The following is a 19733-nucleotide window of genomic DNA, read 5'->3' as shown; positions in this document are numbered from 1 at the left end:
CTCTTTTCCAGTTCAGCTCCATGGTGACCCACTGGAAGAGGTTGGAAAACTCAATATGCCGTGGCTCCAACTCATGTACGCCTAGGGTTTGAAGTTTGCCATGTGGGGTGCAAATTCCCACAGTGAAAGTAACATATACGTTTACCCACAGAAAAAGAAATATTCTAGAGCAGGCATCCCCAAACTGCGGCCCTCCGGATGTTTTGGCCTACAACTCCCATGATCCCTAGCTAATCCAAAACATCTGGAGGGCCGAAGTTTGGGGGTGCCTGTTCTAGAGACTCCTCAAGATCCCCAACACCAATTATGGTCTGCAGAAACCTGCTTTAGCTTGAAAATAATGAAGCCTCACCTTCCCAGTCCTCATGTACTCTTTTGCCTTCTCAAGATTGCCTTTCTGTTTAGCTTTGAGTGCTGCTAGTTTGTACTCCTTCTCTCTTGTCACAAGCAGTGCTCGTGTGCCAAGGTCTGAGGAATCTGAACAAGACAACCAAACATAAAAACATCTACTATACAGCCAATAAAACATCTACTATAAACACCATGCGGACCATAGTTCCTTAGGCACCTGGGGCCCACCACCCACCCACCCTATGGAAGAAACAAGCAGAAAAGTGGCACTTTTTTGTACATATGCAGAATAGGGATGCTGCAGTGGAAAGGGCCACACTCAAACTACTTACTGTTTTCAGAAGTGGCACCTGTTCCCAGACCACCCGAATCTGCATCCTGGCTCTGGAGATCAGGTGTGCTCACAGATAGCTCCAGATCGCTGGGGTTCTTTAATTCATGGGCTGTAGTAGAGCCTTCCTTTTCCTCCCCTTCAGGAACAGTTATTTCATCTTGGCTGCCTGAGTTTTTAGGCAAGTCATTCAAAGGCACGGCTTGTGGAGTTGTGACAGAGCTCTTCCCGGATGCTACAGGTGGTGGCATTTCTTCCTCGTTCACTTTTTTCCCTTTCTTCACTGCAGTCAGCATGGTTTCCAATGCCTAGTAGTGGATTGAGTAGCGATTTCAATTATCCAGGATGGATTAAATACTTATCCCCTATATGATCATTCCAATCAAGCTGTGACTTTTATTTGTTGACCCATGCAGTCTCCCATCCAGGTGATCAACACATCCAGATCAGTTTAGCTTCGGCAAGATGGCGGCCTCATGTACCTTCAGGCTATACCTGGGACCTCTAAGGTGCCTGGAAACTCACACTTTACAACCTTCTTGGGAATTGCATCATTTTGCAATGCTCTGAGATCAGTGAAACACTCTGAACACACACACACACACACACACACACAATGATAAAACTCTGTCTAGGCCAGCCTTCTCCAACTTGGTACAATTCAGATATTCTGGGTTACAACTTCCATCAGTTCCAACCAGCATGGCTAGTGTCATGGATGATGGGAGCTGTAGAGCTATAAAGCTTTGCGATTCCTCTTCCACTGGACTGTGCAGAGACTCAGCAACACGACTCTAAACTATATGGGAAAATGCAGTAGCTTTCTGACAATTCCCAATCATCAAAACAGGAAGAGAAATTGTACCCATTTTGCAGAATTTCAAGTCTTAATGATAAATAAATGAACTTTTCTGCTTTCTTCTGAAGCACAGGCACAGAAATTCAACACACAAAATAATGTCCAGCCAACCAAGTGACTAGAAAACCCCAACTGCAACAAAAATCCCTAATGTAGGAATGCTACACATTTCAACTAGTAACCTCCAGCTGAGAATTCTCACAGTTCCTGTTGAATCTTCAACTCTACCAATAAGTAAGCCTGCAAGACCAATGTTTAGCTTTTATTCCCTGCCCCAGGTATTTATTTAACACAAGATTACACCTAATTTTCAATAAACATAAATACCCTCCCCGCTGGAGCCAATAGCTTATAAAATCAGTTTTATTTTGTATGTTATATGCTAGCTATCTCTAATATCTAGAGTCTGTAAGAAAAGTTTCCATTTGAATGAACTGCTGCTTGGGAATGAGTGCTAATGTATGAAGCTGTAATGATTACAACAGCAACAGCAACAAGTCTGGAGAAGATAAAATAACCTCAATTAAACTCCCACCTACTAAACCAGTAAAAAAGGAGAGAACCTCATCCAGATTAATGTCATGATTCCACACTAAAGAAGCATTAATGAATGTTTAATTTAATCTAGACAATTCTGTCTATACAAAGATTTTAGACAGAACATGACTAGCACTCATTTAATCTACAAAAGGGAAAAAATGAATGCTACGCCTCTGTTCTTTCCTGCATACATCTTTGCACTGAATTAATGGCTGATACTCCTAGCCTGTTTTGAACAGCATTTTTCCTTCTCTGCTAAAAGGATGGGAATCTCTGGTCCCAACATACCTTCAGGCCCCGTTCATACCGTCGCACTTTGGAACTCTCGCCGGCTTCCTTTGCGTTGAGTATAGCTGCCTTATAGTTCACTATCCTTTCTTCTATTGTTTGTTGCAGTCCACTGGAAACAGCAGGCGCCATCTCAAAGAAGATAAAGGAAATGAGACCAAAAAGATGACAAGTATTCTGCTCACCAGAATTGCACTCTAAATCAGACATTCAAGTACCCGGGGGGGACGGGGGACGGACCACATTCTCTGGAACATGCACACCTAGGACTCAAGGCATAAGAGGCCGAACCACCTCCCTTGAACAGATGAGTGTCTGTTCTTCTGCAAAAATTCCACAAGTCACCTCTCGGCTTTCTGCCAAAGCAGCAGCAGAGAGGTGGGTGGGTGGAACACCTCAGGAAACATTCACAGCCACTGGGCATATTTAGTCGGAAGGTCTTCGTCATTTGAGACAGAGACTGACTGGCAAAGTTATTTTGAAGTATTGAAAATGTTTTCTCTATTCTGCTGTGAGCTCTCTAACGGTTTTCTTCAACATGTTTGCTTACAAAGTTCTCTCCTGCCACAGGGGGATGGAAAAATCATCAGACAAACGCTACAAATTCAAGAGTCTAGATATGCCACTAGCACTTATTCACTTCACAAAAACACTCTGCCAAGAAGCTGCCAATGTAAGTAAATATCGGCAGCATTGCTCGTCAAACCTAACTCTAACAAGAACAGAACAGAGAACTCACAGAATGTGCTCAAAGGGAAGAGGCAACCAAACACAAGCCCTAAACACAACTCCAGCCAAGGAGAATGTCCTGAGGTGGTTTTGTTCAATCCTAGACCGTCTATGTAGGAGAAGTGGGGAACCGGTGGCCCTCCAGGTGTTGTTGAGCTTAAGGTTTCCATCATACCTGACCACAGACCATTCTGGTTGGGACTGATGGAAGTTGGGGGTTCAGCAACCTCTGGAGGGTCACAGGTACTCCATCCCTTGTCTACAGCCTGATTGACTACGCTCTTAAAATCAGCTGTCTCCAGGAGCCCAGGTCACAGCCATTGTCTCCACTCAGTTGCCTGCATCACATTCTCACTTTCAAGGTACTAACCAAGTTCATTTTAAACGAAAGCTAAACACTTTGCTATATTCCCAGTACAGAGAGTATTTTTTAAAACAAAACAAGACACAGTGCAATTCATACACTGAAGGGCTTGACCTTTACATTCCTTAAAATACAGTTTTCCAGAGTCAAAGCAAAAGCTTTCGTTTACCTGTGTTGGTAGATCACTGGGCTCCTCTGCAGCTACAGAAGACTCTTCTATTGTTTCCGTCTCACATTCACTGTTTCCTCCTCCGTCTTCCTCTCCCAGGACTTCCTGCAACTCTGCCTAGAGCATGAAACGGTGCAATTGTTGCTAAAGAAGAGCTGCTTCTATTTTGAGCACTGCATTAAAATGAACCACGGGGTACTTTCCACTGCTATCATTCAAAGGTGGGGTCCGGAAATCTCCTCCTTAGAATCAAAGAGCATTCTTCTTATGCCAAACCAACTGCACTTTTTTCTTTACAAAAAAAACCACTGTTGTATGTGAATAGCGCTGCCTTATTTATGTTCATCTGTGGCAGCTTTCTATCAGAGATTAAAAGTTTCATGTAAAACCTACATGCTGTCCAAGCAATGTACCACATTTTAGCTAATTTGAACTGGCAGCAAAGTAATTCCAGTTTAACCTCGAATGTGTGTGTGGTTTAGGATGGGTAGAATTGTGCTGTGATTTGTAAACTTCCTATATGCCTTATAAGGGCCCTTTAGGGAACAGGAACCTGCACGGTTCTGAAGAACACACATCTATGAAGAACTCTACAGCCTGTAAAGCAGGCATCCCCAAACTGTGGCCCTCCAGATGTTTTGGCCTACAACTCCCATGATCCCTAGCTAACAGGACCAGTGGTCAAGGATGATGGGAATTGTAGTCCAAAACCTCTGGAGGGCCGAAGTTTGGGGATGCCTGCTGTAAAGCAAACAAAGGCCACAATCTTGCATACGATTACGTCCCAATGAAGTCCTATGGGACTTAACGAAGCACAACTGTATTTTTTAATTTCATGTTATTTATATATTTACTTGACTGTAAAAACAAAACAAAACCTCAAAGTGGTTTTGTACACAAGATTGTAGTAAAAGTTCTTATATACCAGCCTTCCTGATATGCCTGAATTCCAAATCTGAAAATTCCAAAAACTGCAGTTGTTGGGAGAAAGCATTACTTTTCAAGAGGCCTTAATGATGTTCCAGTGATTACGACATTATATTCATTTGATTAAGATTTCCTCCCGTCTCTCCCAGCCTTGTATTAAAGAATATGGAAATGATTTTAAATAAGGATCATGTGTGGTAGGACACAATCACTTTAGGGGGTGCAAAGCAGTTCTAAAAACAAATCCCAAGCGAAATACCATATTGGCCTGAATATAAGCCTCACTTTTTTTCCAAATTCTGACTGTGAAAAGTTAAAAGTGTGGCTTATCTTCGTGACCTTACAAAAATGGGCTTTTACGATATTGCTGCTGAAATAGACATACGGTAAAATGGAACGGGTGTGGGTGCCTGCATAATTTTAAGGGAGCGGCTTTTATTCGGGTATTATATATTTCCCCCCCCCCATGAATTTTAAAGGTGCGGCTTATATTTGGGTGCAGCTTATATTCAGGCCAATATGGTAGTAAGTTTTCAGCCTTATTTCCCAAGATCCTTCAGGTCTTGGTGCACATGAAGTTCATCAGTAGTACTGCCAGATGCTACCATCTCTTCAAACATTATGGAACAACTTCTAAATTTAATTCACCTGCAGCTCAGGTCAAACCTCAGGAATGTCACAATTTCTTTTCCAGACAAGTTTCTTCTTTCCCCTCTGGCAGCTACAGACAGACACCATTTCTGCTCCAGCCTGAGGAAACAGAGCCAGTACCAAGCAGGAAAGGTGAAATCCACACACCTGCCGTTGCTCTCTGGAAAATTCTGAGCTTTAATGGTTACTAGGAAGAACTGCTTGCACCTCCCTTTCACAAGACCCACAAGAATTTGGAGTGTTATCCCATGCAGTCTTTCCTATAAGGGGGCGATGCCTCTTCCTTTACACCAAGAAAAACAGCCTTGCAACGGAATCCCATATATACCAAAAGTTCGGTATCTTCTTCCAGACCTTCATCATCATCTTCATCCAAGTCCTTCATGCACTCAGCGGCCATCTTTGCAATATGATCCATAGGCAGGGGAGCTGGAGAACAAAATTAAAAAGGAGTTCCTAAGGGAGGAACCCTAAGGTTCAGACCCTAACATTGTGGCAGGTTTTTAAAAGACTTTTCTTCATCTTGGCCACTTTGTGGGTTTTAGCCAGTAAAAAAAATAAAAGACACTAAGTAGTTATAACAAAACTTTCTGTCACGTTGCTTTCCTTCTTTATGTAGGGATCATGAAACTGGTGACTGTGGGTATCAAGTTTGTGGACTTCATGTTGTTGTCGTTGTTGTGTAAGGGTGCAAGGAGAGAAATTGCTTCCCCCCACCCACAATTGCAGATACTTCCTTCTCCCATGGAGGGGCTTTTCTGAAGGGGTGTGTGTACATGTGTGTGTGTGTGTGTGTGTGTGTGAGAGAGAGAGAGAGAGAGAGAGAGAGAGAAACATGGTCATTCGAGGAATGTTAACTGTTGTTATTACACAACAACAAAATGGTTGAATGTGAGTAGGCTACATAATCAATATTGTATGATGTGGTGAGGAAGAATGGCTGTGCTCTCTTGAATTTTCTGTTAAACTATGTGCACCGTGGCAGGCAAGTTGTGACTGGCACCCAAAACACTCTTCCAAAATTCAAAAGGTGCCCACTGGTCCAAAAAGGTTGGCGACCCCTGTTCTGTACCAATCCTAAGCTATTATAGGAAACAAGGTCTTAACAGTCAATTTAGGAAATAAACCTGGCCAACAAAAACAAATCTTCAGCAAACCAGGCCTAAACCTCCCCCCAAAACCAAGAGTCTTTGAAAATGAAAGTAAACTTGGCCTCAATCTAACTATAGGAGGGGAGGGGAGAAGGAAGGGGGAGGGGGGAGTGTACATGCCTGACACGAGGCTCGCTTATGTAGCACTAAAACCCGTGATCTCTGGTTGTGCAGAGGTCAGGGTGAAAATTAAACCAAATGCTGTAAAAGAAGCAAAGCAGAGTGTGCAATGGATGTATTCTAGGTTGTGCTAAACCATGGGTTAGTGTTCTGTATGAACCAGCCTATTGTGTAACACAGTGATTTTTCAGTGTTTTCATCCAGAAGTACAAAGATACATGGCCACACAGGGCCAGCTCTAGGTAGACCCCCGCTGGTGTGGTGCGCCAGGCCGGTAGGCAGGGCGCTGCACGGCGAAGCCGCACGGAAACCATGCTACGCCCTGCGAGAGCGGGGACGCCGGAGCGATCTCCGCCCCTCAGCGCCAGCGCGGCTGACCTGCTCGAGACTGCCCTGTGGCCACACAGTTATTTTGACTTAGACCTAATCTTCCAAGCAGCATAGGCGCTCTGTATTGCGTGCAACAATGTCAAACTGCAACTTGTAGAGGACTACATCCATGCTACCCTTGTGGTACCTTGCCTAAGGAATTTGTTTGTCTTTCTCAACTCCATCTTCTGCCCTTATTATACCACCTGCAGGATGGGATGATGGGGTGATTATACACAGGTTACTGTTGTGTGTGTTTTTAAAGGTGATCATCATTTATGAAGCACTTTTGATGTGAAAAGTGCACTACAGGTCAGGCCTTTTTTGTCTCCACCAGAAGCCTGAGACACGGTGACCTTATGGTCCTTCTACAAATGGGGAATGCAGGAGAGCAAGAAACTAACAATACCTTTGGCTGAGCAGGGATATAAAACAGGTCCTGAACAATCTATTTTCTAGCCCAATGATTCTGCTGAATGATCACTATTAAATCATTTCAACGTCAGTCCACTCCTCTTCTGTTATCTTTTAAACTCTCAGTCATGAGTCTTATAGCTTGTATATATAGCTCATCCCCTCCCACTTTTGTGTCATCATCTCCTTCATCATGCTCAGCCATCTGCCCAATTTTCTTTCTCAACTGCTCGATTTGACTCCAATTGCTCACTTCACTGTTTGTTACTCTAGCTTCCACACCAATTTCAGCCTGTCTCATTCTGCATCTCTACTGAAGTATAAAATTAAAACAGCAAGGAAGGCAAGCAATGAGATATAAAAGTACAACATCATATATACTGACTGAGCAGTGACTACATAAGTTTATGAGCACTGTTCCACAATATGTATTCATTCGCATTTATGAAACACTTCTACTTCCTATTGCTGTGCTGAAGAAGTTCTTACAAAACAGTGGATGATATCCAGAAACACTGTACACCACAACAGTTGTTGACTACTTCAGCAGCGTTGGAACATTACAAACATTACAAACAAAGCCTTCAGCTTGTTTCTTATTGGATGACTTTCTGCTATATTGCTTCAATTTATGACCAGTAGAGACTTTCAGAGACTTAATTTTTTCTGGCATTGTTTAAATAAATTCCAATTTTTTTCCTTTTCCCCCCCTTTTACTCCCAGGATACTTCACAGAACTTGCCCAAGGTGTTTCTCATAGCATAAATAAGAAGGTGCTGATAGAATCTCAGTAGGTTGGTAAGTTTAAAAGTAGAAAAGTAAAAAAAGGGAAATTTACTTCCCTGGGTAGCAATTGATGCTAATTACAGTCCTGTTATCTGCGGAGCTCCGAAGGCTGCTTGCTATGCCGCCGCCATCTTGGAGCCCCTCCATTTTCTCATTCTGATTGGCTCCCTACAGATCCAGTTACAAAAGTAGGCTGCAATCCCCTCCCCGGAATGAAGAACTCAAAGGGGTTTACTTTTCAGCAGACACGTACAGGTGGGAAAATTAAGGCCTAGGGGTCAAATACAGCCCTCAGGACTCTCCCCAGGCCACACCCTTTACTGACCCTCCTCAAGGGCTTTGATTGGCTGGAATGCATCCTTGAACTGTAACACCTCTTGTTTACCTGGAAGGGGGGGATTGGGGGCAGGGCAGGTAGAAACCTCTGTCTTTTGCATGGCTGAATGTACTCTATAAAGTTCAGAGTTACACCTGTTGCTCCATTCGTTTTTGCCTCTGGTCCCACCCACCACCCTAGAGGACGGCCTATGAGGGAATGTAGCTTTCAGGCAGCAAAAGGTTCCCCATCCTTGATATATAGGATTGTACTGCAAAAAAAAAAAAACACCTCCATCTTGTGTATGGGCTCTTAATTATCAGCTGCATCACAAAGGCAAAAAGGACAAATGCAATCTCTAATTACCATGGGGTCACGAAGAGTTGGACACGACTAAACAACTAAACAACAACAACAATTACCTTAAACAATTCAAAGTTTCCAGTGCACATGCTTACTTTTTCCTTTAGGTTTTGTTTTCCCAGCAGGCAAGTTTTCTCCAGTTATAGCAGCTAGTTCTGCTTCTAGGTCCCCTTCATCCTCCAGATCCAGCATCATCTCTTCAGGATTGAACTCTACGAAAAGTCCCAGCTGATGCCAAAAGAGAAACCAGCTCAGTGAGGAGGCTTAAGACAACTGCCATATAATCTCCATGTTACTTGCAATGGTCATTCATCAGAAGTACCAGCACAGGTGTTGTTTGCTCTGAACCAAGGCTTTGTTAACTTCTCTGCCCTGGCCTCAGCCCTAGATTATAAAAATTAAGATCACCTGCCTAGAGATTTGTTAAGCTTTCCAGATCACATGAGCTCTACACTGACGTTGTCATGTTGACAAACTGAAGCTACCAAATTCAAGTTTGAAGAAAAAGCTTAAATTATGTGCTAAGATTACGTTTACAGCAGGCATGTCAAACCTGCGGCCCTCCAGATGTTTTGGACTACAATTCCCATCTTCCCCAACCACTGGTCCTGCTAGCTAGGGATCATGGGAGTTGTAGGCCAAAACATCTGGAGGGCCGCAGGTTTGACATGCCTGGTTTACAGTATTGTGCAAAATTAGGTAGACTTTGTTTTTTCCCAACTCAAAAATATATATGCATTTTAAACCTTGTTGTGTTCTTTACAACCAGCCAAAATTCAGAAAGGGTATAAGCAATTGGAAGAATTGAATTACAGTACAAACATAAACACAACTGACATTACTGGAGTTAAGAGTTAAAACATAGGATTGATATTACAGCCAAAACATAGGTGTAAACAAACAATTAAGATTATACTGTACACAGATTTTAATAAGAAGCTTTGAAAATAAATAAATGTAAAACTTTGTATTCTTTATCCATTACATTCATTACACTGTAATTCTGCTCTGAGGAGCTCAGGGTGGTGTACATAATTTCAATTTCAACATTTAGTCTCACAAAAACCCTGGGAATCAGGTTAGGCTGAGATATCGTGATTGGCCCAGAAAGTTTCATGGCTGAGGGGTAGTGTGAATCTGGTCCAACACTCTGATTAGAACTGGCTCTCAGTTGAAATGCTTTTCTCTTGGTAGAATTGGATTTTTGGTTGTTGTTAAGTATGAACCTGTTCAGAAAAGAACAGTGTACCAATAAGGAAAGTCATACGTGACAGGAAGTTGCATTTTTGGTCGTGGGAGAGGGGAGAAGACACTGGTGTCTATTACACACTTTACCTTAATTTGAAATAGAGATTTCTCCATAACAGAGATGTCTAGAAATATAATTTAAAAATCAAAACATGTTGGGAGTCTCAGAATTCTGCACCAGCTTTCAGATTCCACTGAACTTTATGTGTCTTAAGATCCTTCAAGGCATTGAAATTTCTGCAAGTTCACAAGGTACTATCCATCATCTATTGTACCTAGGGAACTTAAGTCTTTTATAGAAATCTGAACAACATACAAGTTGTCACAGATAAATTTCTGCATGTCCAGTTTTGTTCTAAAACATAAAAACATACAGTGGTACCTCTGGTTAAGAACTTAATTCGTCCCGGAAATCCGTTCTTAACCTGAAACTGTTCTTAATCTGAAGCACCACTTTAGCTAATGGGGCCCTCCTGCTGCCGCCGCACCACCGGAACACGATTTCTGTTCTCATCCTGAAGACAAAGTTCTTAACCTGAGGTACCATTTCTGGGTTAGCGAGTTTGCAACCTGAAGCGTTTGTAACCCGAGGTACCACTGTACTTGATTTTATAATCCTTTACCTGACACAAATCTGGCAGGCTAAAAGCACTACAAAAAAATAAATGGTTAGGATCCAACTAATGAGTCCCAACAGCAGAAGCTTGTGCAATAAGTCTACCCTCTCCCCTCCCCAAATTGGCTCGGGTGGGGTGGGGTTCAAGAAGCTCTGGAACAGCACACAGGGTGAGGAAGCAAGCCAAATGCTTGAGCTGATGGAACAATTGGAAAATCATGACACTGAATTCCTCCCAATATCTCTTCAGCCTTTCAGTAACAACGCAAGGGCAATAGAGAGAAATAATATTTATGATAAATAGCTGCTTTTGATCCACCGCTCAGATGCCAAAGCAACCCAAAGAAATGAACACAATTGTAAGTTTTGAGTTGCCTGTATGGAGCAATAGAAAATGTAATAGCTCTTTTGGATACCCCCTGCCCCCCGACTATCTGAGGCTCAATGTGTATTTATTTAATGAATATACAACTTGATTGCAAGAAAAGCTCTAAGGCTAAGCAGTTTACAAAAACATAAAATAAAACATTGAAATTCTCACACACAAAAATGTATGTTTTAAAATCTGAAAGCTGATGGGTTAAAATCCACAGCAGCTAAAAACTGATAAAACACATATAACTTCTACATGTGCAGACAGGCATCTCTGAACAAAAATGTTTAAAGCAGGTGGTGAAAAGAAGACAGCGAAGGCACTTGCATGGTGTCAACAGGCAATAAGTTCCAAAGTATAGGTGCTGCCGCACTAAAGTATCTATTTGTTATGTGGCCCCTGTAACAGTGCCCATTAATAATCCTAGCTCAGTGGCTTTCAGATCCCTGGGTTTGCTCTGAAGTTCATCAAGTGAGAAGATCAGTAACGCAAGACAAGCTCCTGTGAAAGACGGTTTGCCCACCACTATCTATCTTTGCTTGCAATAGCCAGGCATGGGGAATGCTGGAGGCACTCTCAAACAGTAAGGCCCTGCCAATCTGGCAAGTGAATTGAGGGTGTGCTTTCCTTTATTCTATGATAGAACCCACAAAAACTGAAAAAACAAGATCTGTTTCCTTGATATGATGCTGCTGTGTCAATAGGGCTCCCATCTAGCTTGTGAAAGCTAACAAAAACACATACCACGGTGGTTAACAACAAAGGAAAAAGTTTGTTGTTGCCCATTTCCTACCTATCAACATGAGGAGGAAGTTGTATTCAAGATTATTATTCTTTTAAAAATCATCTAGTACCAAGCCATCTTGCAAACAGATTCTCTGAAGGCTTGCTCTGACTTACTTTGGAAAACACAGAAGAGTATATCCCTATTTGGGTGCTGACCCACATCACATAAGAAGGGAGAAGAGGAACACACTCACTGGCCTTCTCCAAATCATTACATTCTCACTTCCTGGCTTCACTGCTGTGCATGCATTGAAGTAGATAAGTCTGTGGGGCCAGTACGGTGTAGTGGTTCAAGCACTGGACTAGGACCTGGGAGACCAGAGTTCAATTCCCTGCTCAGCCATGAAGCTCAATGGGGGAATGTGGGCCAGTTGCAGTACCTCAGCATAACCTACCGCACAGGGTTGTTGTGCAGATAACATGGGAAGAGAAGCGTGTATGCCACCTTGAGCTCCTTGGAGGAAATGTGGGATATAAAAATATAAAAATAAAAATAAAGCCTGAAGCATGTAGCCTGCTACATTCCTATAAGCTCCCAATGCAATTTCCAGTCGTGACAGTGCAGTTCTAAATCTTTGGTTTGATGGTTTGCTTTTGGCACTTCCACCCTGCAGCACTAGGGACCCAGGTGGCGCTGTGGGCTAAACCACTGAGCCTAGGGCTTGCTCATCAGAAGGTCGGCGGTTCGAATCCCTGTGACGGGGTGAGCTCCCGTTGCTTGGTCCCAGCTCCTGCCAACCTAGCAGTTCGAAAGCACATCAAAATGCAAGTAGATAAATAGGAACCGCTATAGCGGGAAGGTAAACGGCGTTTCCATGTGCTGCTCTGGTTTGCCAGAAGCGGCTTTGTCATGCTGGACACATGACCTGGAAGCTGTACGCCGGCTCCCTCGGCCAATAATGCGAGATGAGCGCGCAACCCCAGAGTCGGTCACGACTGGACCTAATGGTCAGGGGTCCCTTTACCTTTTACCCTGCAGCACTGCTTCCCTCTTGTTTTCTAATCAGTGTTTTGAAACCCTTTGACTCGTAAAGATTTCAGATCTTGCAACTGGCTTGGAAATGTGACACTTTTCCTTATCGCATGCGGACTTCCTTTCATAAGGATCACATTCCAGAGAAAAAAAACCTTTTCTCTCTTCCATAAGGCTAGGCTGGCTAGCAAGTTTGGAAGGTTTTGCTTTCCTTCTGCAGCATGCAATGTCTCCTACTTGGATGGATGAGTTTGTTCAGCTAGCACTTTTCTAAACCATATGTGTTCTTTGATCATGGCACATAGTGTCCTGGGAGCATAAACCAATCTGTAGGACTGGTTAGATGGACTTCCATTTCATGCGGCTCAATGTGGTGCCTTCCATAGTTCTGGTTAAAAAGCTCATACCAAAATAAAAACTTAGTTGGTCTTTAAGGTGCTACTGAAGGAATTTTTTTATTTTTACTTCAATCTGTAGGAAACTGGCAGATCCTGTTTCATAGAGGAGGTTGCCCTGGGCAGCACTGTGCCCTGGTTCCATATGTATTTGCTTTTAAGTACTACTTTTGCCCTCTTCATTGACAAGCTGGAACGTGTCCAGAGAAGGGCAACCAAAATGGTCAAAGGCCTGGAAACAATGCCTTATGACAGGCATCCCCAAACTTCGGCCCTCCAGATGTTTTGGACTACAATTCCCATCATCCCTGACCACTGGTCCTGTTAGCTAGGGATCATGGGAGCTGTAGGCCAAAACATCTGGAGGGCCGCAGTTTGGGGATGCCTGCCTTATGAAGAACAGCTTAGGGAGCTGGGTATGTTTAGCCTGGAGAAGAGAAGGTTAAGGGGTGATATGATAGCCATGTTCAAATATATAAAAGGATGTCCTATAGAAGAGGGTGAAAGGTTGTTTTCTGCTGCTCCAGAGAAGCGGAAACGGAGCAATGGATTCAAGCTACAAGAAAGAAGATTCCACCTAAACATTAGGAAGAACGTCCTGACAGTAAGAGCTGTTCGACAGTGGAACTTGCTGCAGTGGAGTCTCCTTCTTTGGAGGTCTTTAAGCGGAGGCTTGACAGCCATCTGTCAGGAATGCTTTGATGGTGTTTCCTGCTTGGCAGGGGGTTGGACTGGATGGCCCTTGTGGTCTCTTCCAACTCTATGATTCTATGATTCTATTTATTATATGAACACTCATACATACGTAACCTGTTAGGCCTGAGTGATATTTTGCCCAGGAGCAAACTGCGATGTCAGCTTCACCCAGTGGTATATCGCTAGTGAAACTACCACCAGTCCCGAGTCCCTCTGCTAGCAGTGTCCGCTAGAGTTCCTTCCTCCAGCAGCGCTGCTAGCAGAGGGACTCAAGAGCGGTGGCGATTTCACCAGCAACATATCGCTGAGTGAAACTGCCACTGCACTCTGCGAGGCACCGATGCAGCTTGTTCCTCCATCTGCATCTTTAAACTGCTTGACTGAGGAGTGTGCAGGTGCCCTTACTTCAGCCGAGAAGTTTAAGGAGCCCCTAGCCTGGTGCTGGCTCCCGTGAGCTGGCAGTGGGGTAGGGGCTCCATGAAACCGCTTAGCTGAGGGGAGTGCAGTTGCCGCTGATATCGCCCAGCTCTATTACCTGTAACATGCAACAGCAACACTTATTTAGATTGCGGAGGCAATCACCTGGCACTACCAGCAAGACTTATGACAACAGAGAAGGAAACCAAGTTTGTTCAATAGGTGTCAAGCATTCCAACTTTCTGTTTGCTTCTCTCAAAAGGCTACTGCTTGCTCCTTAAACTGCCCTATCTTAATGTTTCCCCAGCATCTAGGAGCGGGCAGGAAATTCTGATGGGAACTTAAAAGGCTAATCAGACAATGACTCATCAGGTCACAAGGCACAGACTTCAAGGATAAAGCACCTAGCAGAGGTAGAGCTTTTCGTAAGAAGTATTGGCTGGATATCTGTCAGACCTGGTTTAATTCTCAGGAAGCCTACCATTGCAAAGTACAGGATAGATGAGACACTTGTAAAATTCAAGTCTTTCTGGAGCAAAATCTGCAAGTGAATTCCTGATGCAACTCAAATATGGGTAATCAAAGGCACTGCTTCTCTATTCTTACGGATACAAAAGTACAATACACTCCAAAGAATCTTTGAATCGTAGTAACACAACTTGTGCTAAGCAAATGGACTTACAGTTTACTTTAAACTGTTCTAACAAGTGCATACAGAATTGGTAGAAGACATGTATATATATACCTGTTTTGCAGCAGCAGCTGCCTGACCTTTCACCTGGGGGCTTTTCCTGGGTCTTCTGCCAAGCATCTTGGCTTATGGTTTTGCTGAGTCCACAAAAGTTACCTACAGACAATAATACCCAAACATAACAGACAAGAACAGCATTCTCAATTAGAACATGGAAACTACCTTGACTGGAAACAAGGTCAAAAAGATACAAGCTTAGTATTCAGGTAACTTGCCACTGTGGATTTCTACATGTTGATCCAATTATATTTTACAAAATGTATGAAAAAATATTTAATTAAAAAAATGATACCAGCTTGTTGCTGTCACCTGCTAGCTATTGTTCTAGCAGGCAGTTTGTCATTCTCTCCCACCCACCACTTTCCTATAGCCAATATATGAGTGGAAAAGCTGGTCACTTTGGCTTTTAAGAAGATCTTTATTGCCTGGGCTTCCCTACCCCAAAATAGATGGAAACAAGTCACTGCTACCATTTAGATTATGGCCACCCAACAGTTAATAAAATAAAATAATGAAGGGCATCCTTAATCTCAACATTGTCTACAAACCATATCCACTGAGCAGGAAGTCCTGCAGGGGCGTACCCAGGATCAAAACTAGGGGGGGGCAAGGCACGGGAGGGGAGGGGCCACAACGTGGGAACGTGGGCGGGGCTACGGAGAATGATGATGATGGTGATGATGACGTAAGAATAAAAATGAAAATAATAAAAATAACGTATCCTCGCAGCGCCTGGCTCTCGTTCTAGATCCCAGCCCGGCCGCCGCCTCCTCCTCCTCCCTGCCCGGTGCCTTCCTCCTCAAGAGGAAGCCTTTCTGGGGGCGGCGGGCGGCCTTCTCCGCCGACAGAGGCGGCCTGGAAGTGAGCGCTGAGGCAACTCTCTCTTCTCCCTCCGCCGGGGCGTCAGGCTTGGGGCCTCTTCTTCCGTGGGTGCCAGCGATCGCTAAAGATCGCGGCGGCGGCAGCAGCACTCCTGGCGGGCGCGGCGACATCACACCTGGCAGCCGCGGGTGAACCACGCGGTGGAGGGCAGGCGCCCAGGAACACGGCCACTGGCAATAACAGACAGCGCTGCAGCGCCGACGGCCCCGCCAGCAAGCCCGGGGCGGAAGCAGCCGCGCTCCCTCCCAGCTCCTGCCGAGCTCCCAAGGAGTGCAGGAGCACCGGCGGCGCACCTGGCGGCCGCAGGTGAAACATGCAGAGGAGGGAGGCCGAGGGCAGGCGCCCAGGAGCGCGGCCTCTGGCAACTACAGAGACGCCGCAGCGCCGACGGCCCCACCAGCAAGCCCGGGGCGGAAGCAGCCGCGCTCCCTCCCAGCTCCTGCCGAGCTCCCAAGGAGCGCGGCAGCGTCAGTGGCGCACCTGGCGGCCGCGGGGAAACCATGCGGTGGAGGGAGGCCGAGGGCAGGCTGTAGCACGGAGCTCGGCCACCTCTCGGGAAGCTGGAGGGCGCAGCGCGGCGGGCGGGAACGCCGAATCCGCGCTCCGCCGGGCTGTGCTCCGCCTCCGCCTCCACCTCTGCCCACCAACCCCGCTGGCCCTGCTTCTAGGTAAGGGCAGCTGCCCTCACTTGCCCCGTGCTGGGTACGCCCATGAAGTCCTGGCAACAGACTACAGTGGTACCTTGGTTTATGAACTTAATCCATTCTGGAAGTCCATTCTTAAACCATAACCATTCTTAAACCGAGGTGCACTTTCCCTAATAATAATAATAATAATAATAATAATTTATTATTTGTACTCCGTCCATCCGGCTGGGTTTCCCCAGCCACTCAGGGCAGCTTCCAACAAAGATTAAAATACATTAAAATACCACACATTAAAAACTTCACTAAACAGGGCTGCCTTCAGATGATAATGAGGCCTCCCGCCGCCGGTGCCCTTCCACCGTTCGGATTCCGTTCTTAGACCGAGGTAAAGTTTCCAAACTGGGACACTACTTCCAGTTTTGCAGAGTTTGTAAACCGAATCTCTCTTAACCCGGACTGTTTTTAAACCGAGGTACCACTGTAAACTGGGATGTGATAGAGGTGCTTAAGTTTATGAATGTTGTGGAGAAAGGAGATAGGGAAGTGCCCCACCAATAAATAATATTAGAACCCTAGGGACATCCAATGAAGTTGAATGTTGGAAGATTAAGCACAGACCAAAATAAGCACTTCTTCACATAACACAGTTAAAACTATAGAATTCACTCCCACAAGATGTAGTGATGGCCACAAACTTTGACGGCTTTGAAAGAGAATTAGGCAAATTCATGAATATGAGTGGCTACCAGCCCTAATGGCTATGCTCTACCTCTACTGTTGGAAGCAGTATATCTCTGAATACCAGTTGCTAGGAATCTCAAGCAGCGAGAGTGCTGTTACATTGAGACCCTGCTTGCAAACTTCCCACGGACATCTGGGTGGCCATTGCAAGAACAGGATGCTGGACTAGATGGATCTTTGGTCCGATCCAACAGGGCTCCCTATCCCAACATCTCCAGTTAAGGAATCTCAGATCGACTCAGATGTGTAGGTGTGCCTTGATATTTACACTTTGAGATAGAGCAGATCCTCCTACAAAACCCCTTTATTCCTAATTTCACATGCCTCACATGAGCTCTTGCATTCAAAACCAGTTCCAAGACTAATCTTGGCTCAAATTAAACTCTGCAGCTCAAGAAAAGGCAAGGGCCAGCGATATCCTCCTGCAAAGTTACTACTGTATTCCTTTGGGTCACCAATTGGGCTCAGCTGTTTTGACATGCCCCCTTCCCCGCTCCAGGACCATTAACTCCAAAAGACACCTTAATCGCGTTTTGTCCGCCAGCGGCTACATAAATGGCTTGCGTGTATGAAACGACCACCACAGATGTCCCCCGCCGCTACAACCAGCTGACATCAAATGCAGGACGCTTCCACAAAGGCTGCTCAGGCGTTCAGTTACGAGTCGGATGACGTGCCTGCATGTGTGAATGGACACCGCGCTGGGTCAAACAGAAAACCAGGCTCTTCAGCTCGCCAATGATCACCACACACACACACACACACACACACACCTGTTTTCTAAGGGCTCAATCGCGCCAGAGAAGGCTAGGAAGAGGGAGGAGTTGGGTTATGCTCTGGGGCTCAGGTAGCAACAACCCTTTTCCACCGAGGAGGAGGAGGAGGAGGAACCACCAAGGCAACTGCCTGCCTACTCAGCCCTATCGCGGTGGGGACAGGGCTACCCTACTAGCCCTCCGGCCGAGACGGGCGGCGCCCGAAGGCACGAGCTCACCTCCTGCCGCAGCCGACGGGCTCCAGCGCAGCAGACAGGAAGCCGCGGATCCAGAGAGGAGAGAACTTTCCCCGCCTACTCCGACTCTGCTAGGGGCTGCACCAAGAGGCCCAGCAACGCGCAGGCGCGGAGATTTATTTATTTGTAAAAAGGGAGAGGCTAAAGGGGGTGGAGCTATGAGGCGAAAGGAGAGCGAGCGCGCGAGCGCGCGGGGGGGGGGTGGATACCGATGGCGCGCGCAAAGTAACGGGCCGGGAGCCCAAACGAACACACTGCGATCCAAAGACACCTGTGTTTTTTTGTTTTTGTTTTTAAAATACGACTGGTTCTGCCTTCACCCTAGATAACTGGTTTTTGCACTTGTGTTTTCTTTTCCCACCAGAAAATGCAAATAGGGATGGTTCTCTTGAACCTGTGGTCCCTCAAGTAAGATATCTAGTTTATTCATAGGCATTCCTATTCCTCCGTAACCAGTTTCCGTGAAATGCTACACGTGTCCACTCTTGGGACTCTTGCTCAGGTAAAGCTGTGTACAGTTGCAGCCTAGGAGGCATTTTCAGGTTTCCAGTTGATGTGCCTCCAGTGCCCTTATCTACATCAGTTTGGAGATTAACAGTACTATCAGTATGGTCATTGCTGCAGGTCCCAGGTTCAATTCCCAGCATCTCCAGGTAGGGCTGGGAAAAATTCCCTGCCTGAAACCCTGGAGAGCTGAATCCGTGTAAACCAGTGTTTCCCAAGCTTGGGTCTCCAGCTGTTTTTGGACTACAATTCCCATCATCCCTGACCACAGGTCTTGCCAGCTAAGGATTGTGGGAGTTGAAGTCCAAAACCAGCTGGAGACCCAAGCTTGGGAAACACTGGTGTAAACAATACTAAGCTAGATGGACCAATTTGTCTGACTCGATTTAAAGCAGCTTCCAGTGCTCCCTCTTACTACTGAAATGCAGTGGTGGAACCACTTGTTTTTAAGCAGCTACTTGAAGAACCAGTTTTTTACAGTATTGAATCGTACTGCCCAATTTTTTAAAACAGCAAGATGTCAGCAATTTCAGCTCAACAGGAAAATACTAACCAGCTACCTACTTCAACAGTTAGGAGCATATAGATGTGATGGCATTGCCTATATTCACCTCCTATAAAACTCATCCAAAGGGGTATAAAATGCCATCTAGTTTCCTCTACAGCTCTGAAATCCTGTAGTGGTAACTTTTAATGTTCATAAAATCACAGGCTGTTTACACCAGGAGTGGAGAACTTTTCACAGCCCAATGGCCGTATTCCCTTTTGGGGCCACATGGCAGTGGTAGGCAAAGTCAAGAAAAACTGGCAAATGTTACCTTTGTTGAATAGGCTAGTTTCTATACACACGCACACATCTTTCTGTCCAGACAAGGATGATACATTATCGGGAGCAAGGCAGGCAAAACCACAGCCAAGGGCCAATGAGAACCACATTTAGCCTACAGGACAGAGGTTCCCCATT

General features: G+C 45.2%; 1 protein-coding gene across 4 annotated transcripts in view; it reads right to left on the bottom strand.

Moving 5' to 3' along the window:
- CC2D1B (coiled-coil and C2 domain containing 1B) overlaps positions 1-18364 on the bottom strand; it is a 48645-nt gene extending 30281 nt beyond the window's left edge. Inside the window, exons 1-9 of one of the 4 annotated variants that reach the window (XM_060276907.1) lie at positions 18248-18332; positions 17775-17930; positions 14978-15079; positions 8824-8956; positions 5538-5638; positions 3632-3748; positions 2370-2501; positions 684-990; positions 353-477 (exon numbers count right to left, since the gene is read on the bottom strand). In XM_060276907.1, coding sequence (XP_060132890.1) covers positions 353-477; positions 684-990; positions 2370-2501; positions 3632-3748; positions 5538-5638; positions 8824-8956; positions 14978-15043 — 981 coding nt within the window. In that variant the 5' untranslated portion in view covers positions 15044-15079; positions 17775-17930; positions 18248-18332. The other 3 variants (XM_060276908.1, XM_035124170.2, XM_035124171.2) reach the window with 3 other exon arrangements.
- Positions 18365-19733: the final 1369 nt, after the last annotated feature.

This window comes from Zootoca vivipara, chromosome 7 (assembly GCF_963506605.1).
Source record: "Zootoca vivipara chromosome 7, rZooViv1.1, whole genome shotgun sequence".
Lineage (NCBI taxonomy): Eukaryota > Metazoa > Chordata > Lepidosauria > Squamata > Lacertidae > Zootoca > Zootoca vivipara.
The sequence above is the reverse complement of the archived record's forward strand: the minus strand, read 5'-3'. Positions and strand labels throughout refer to the sequence as shown.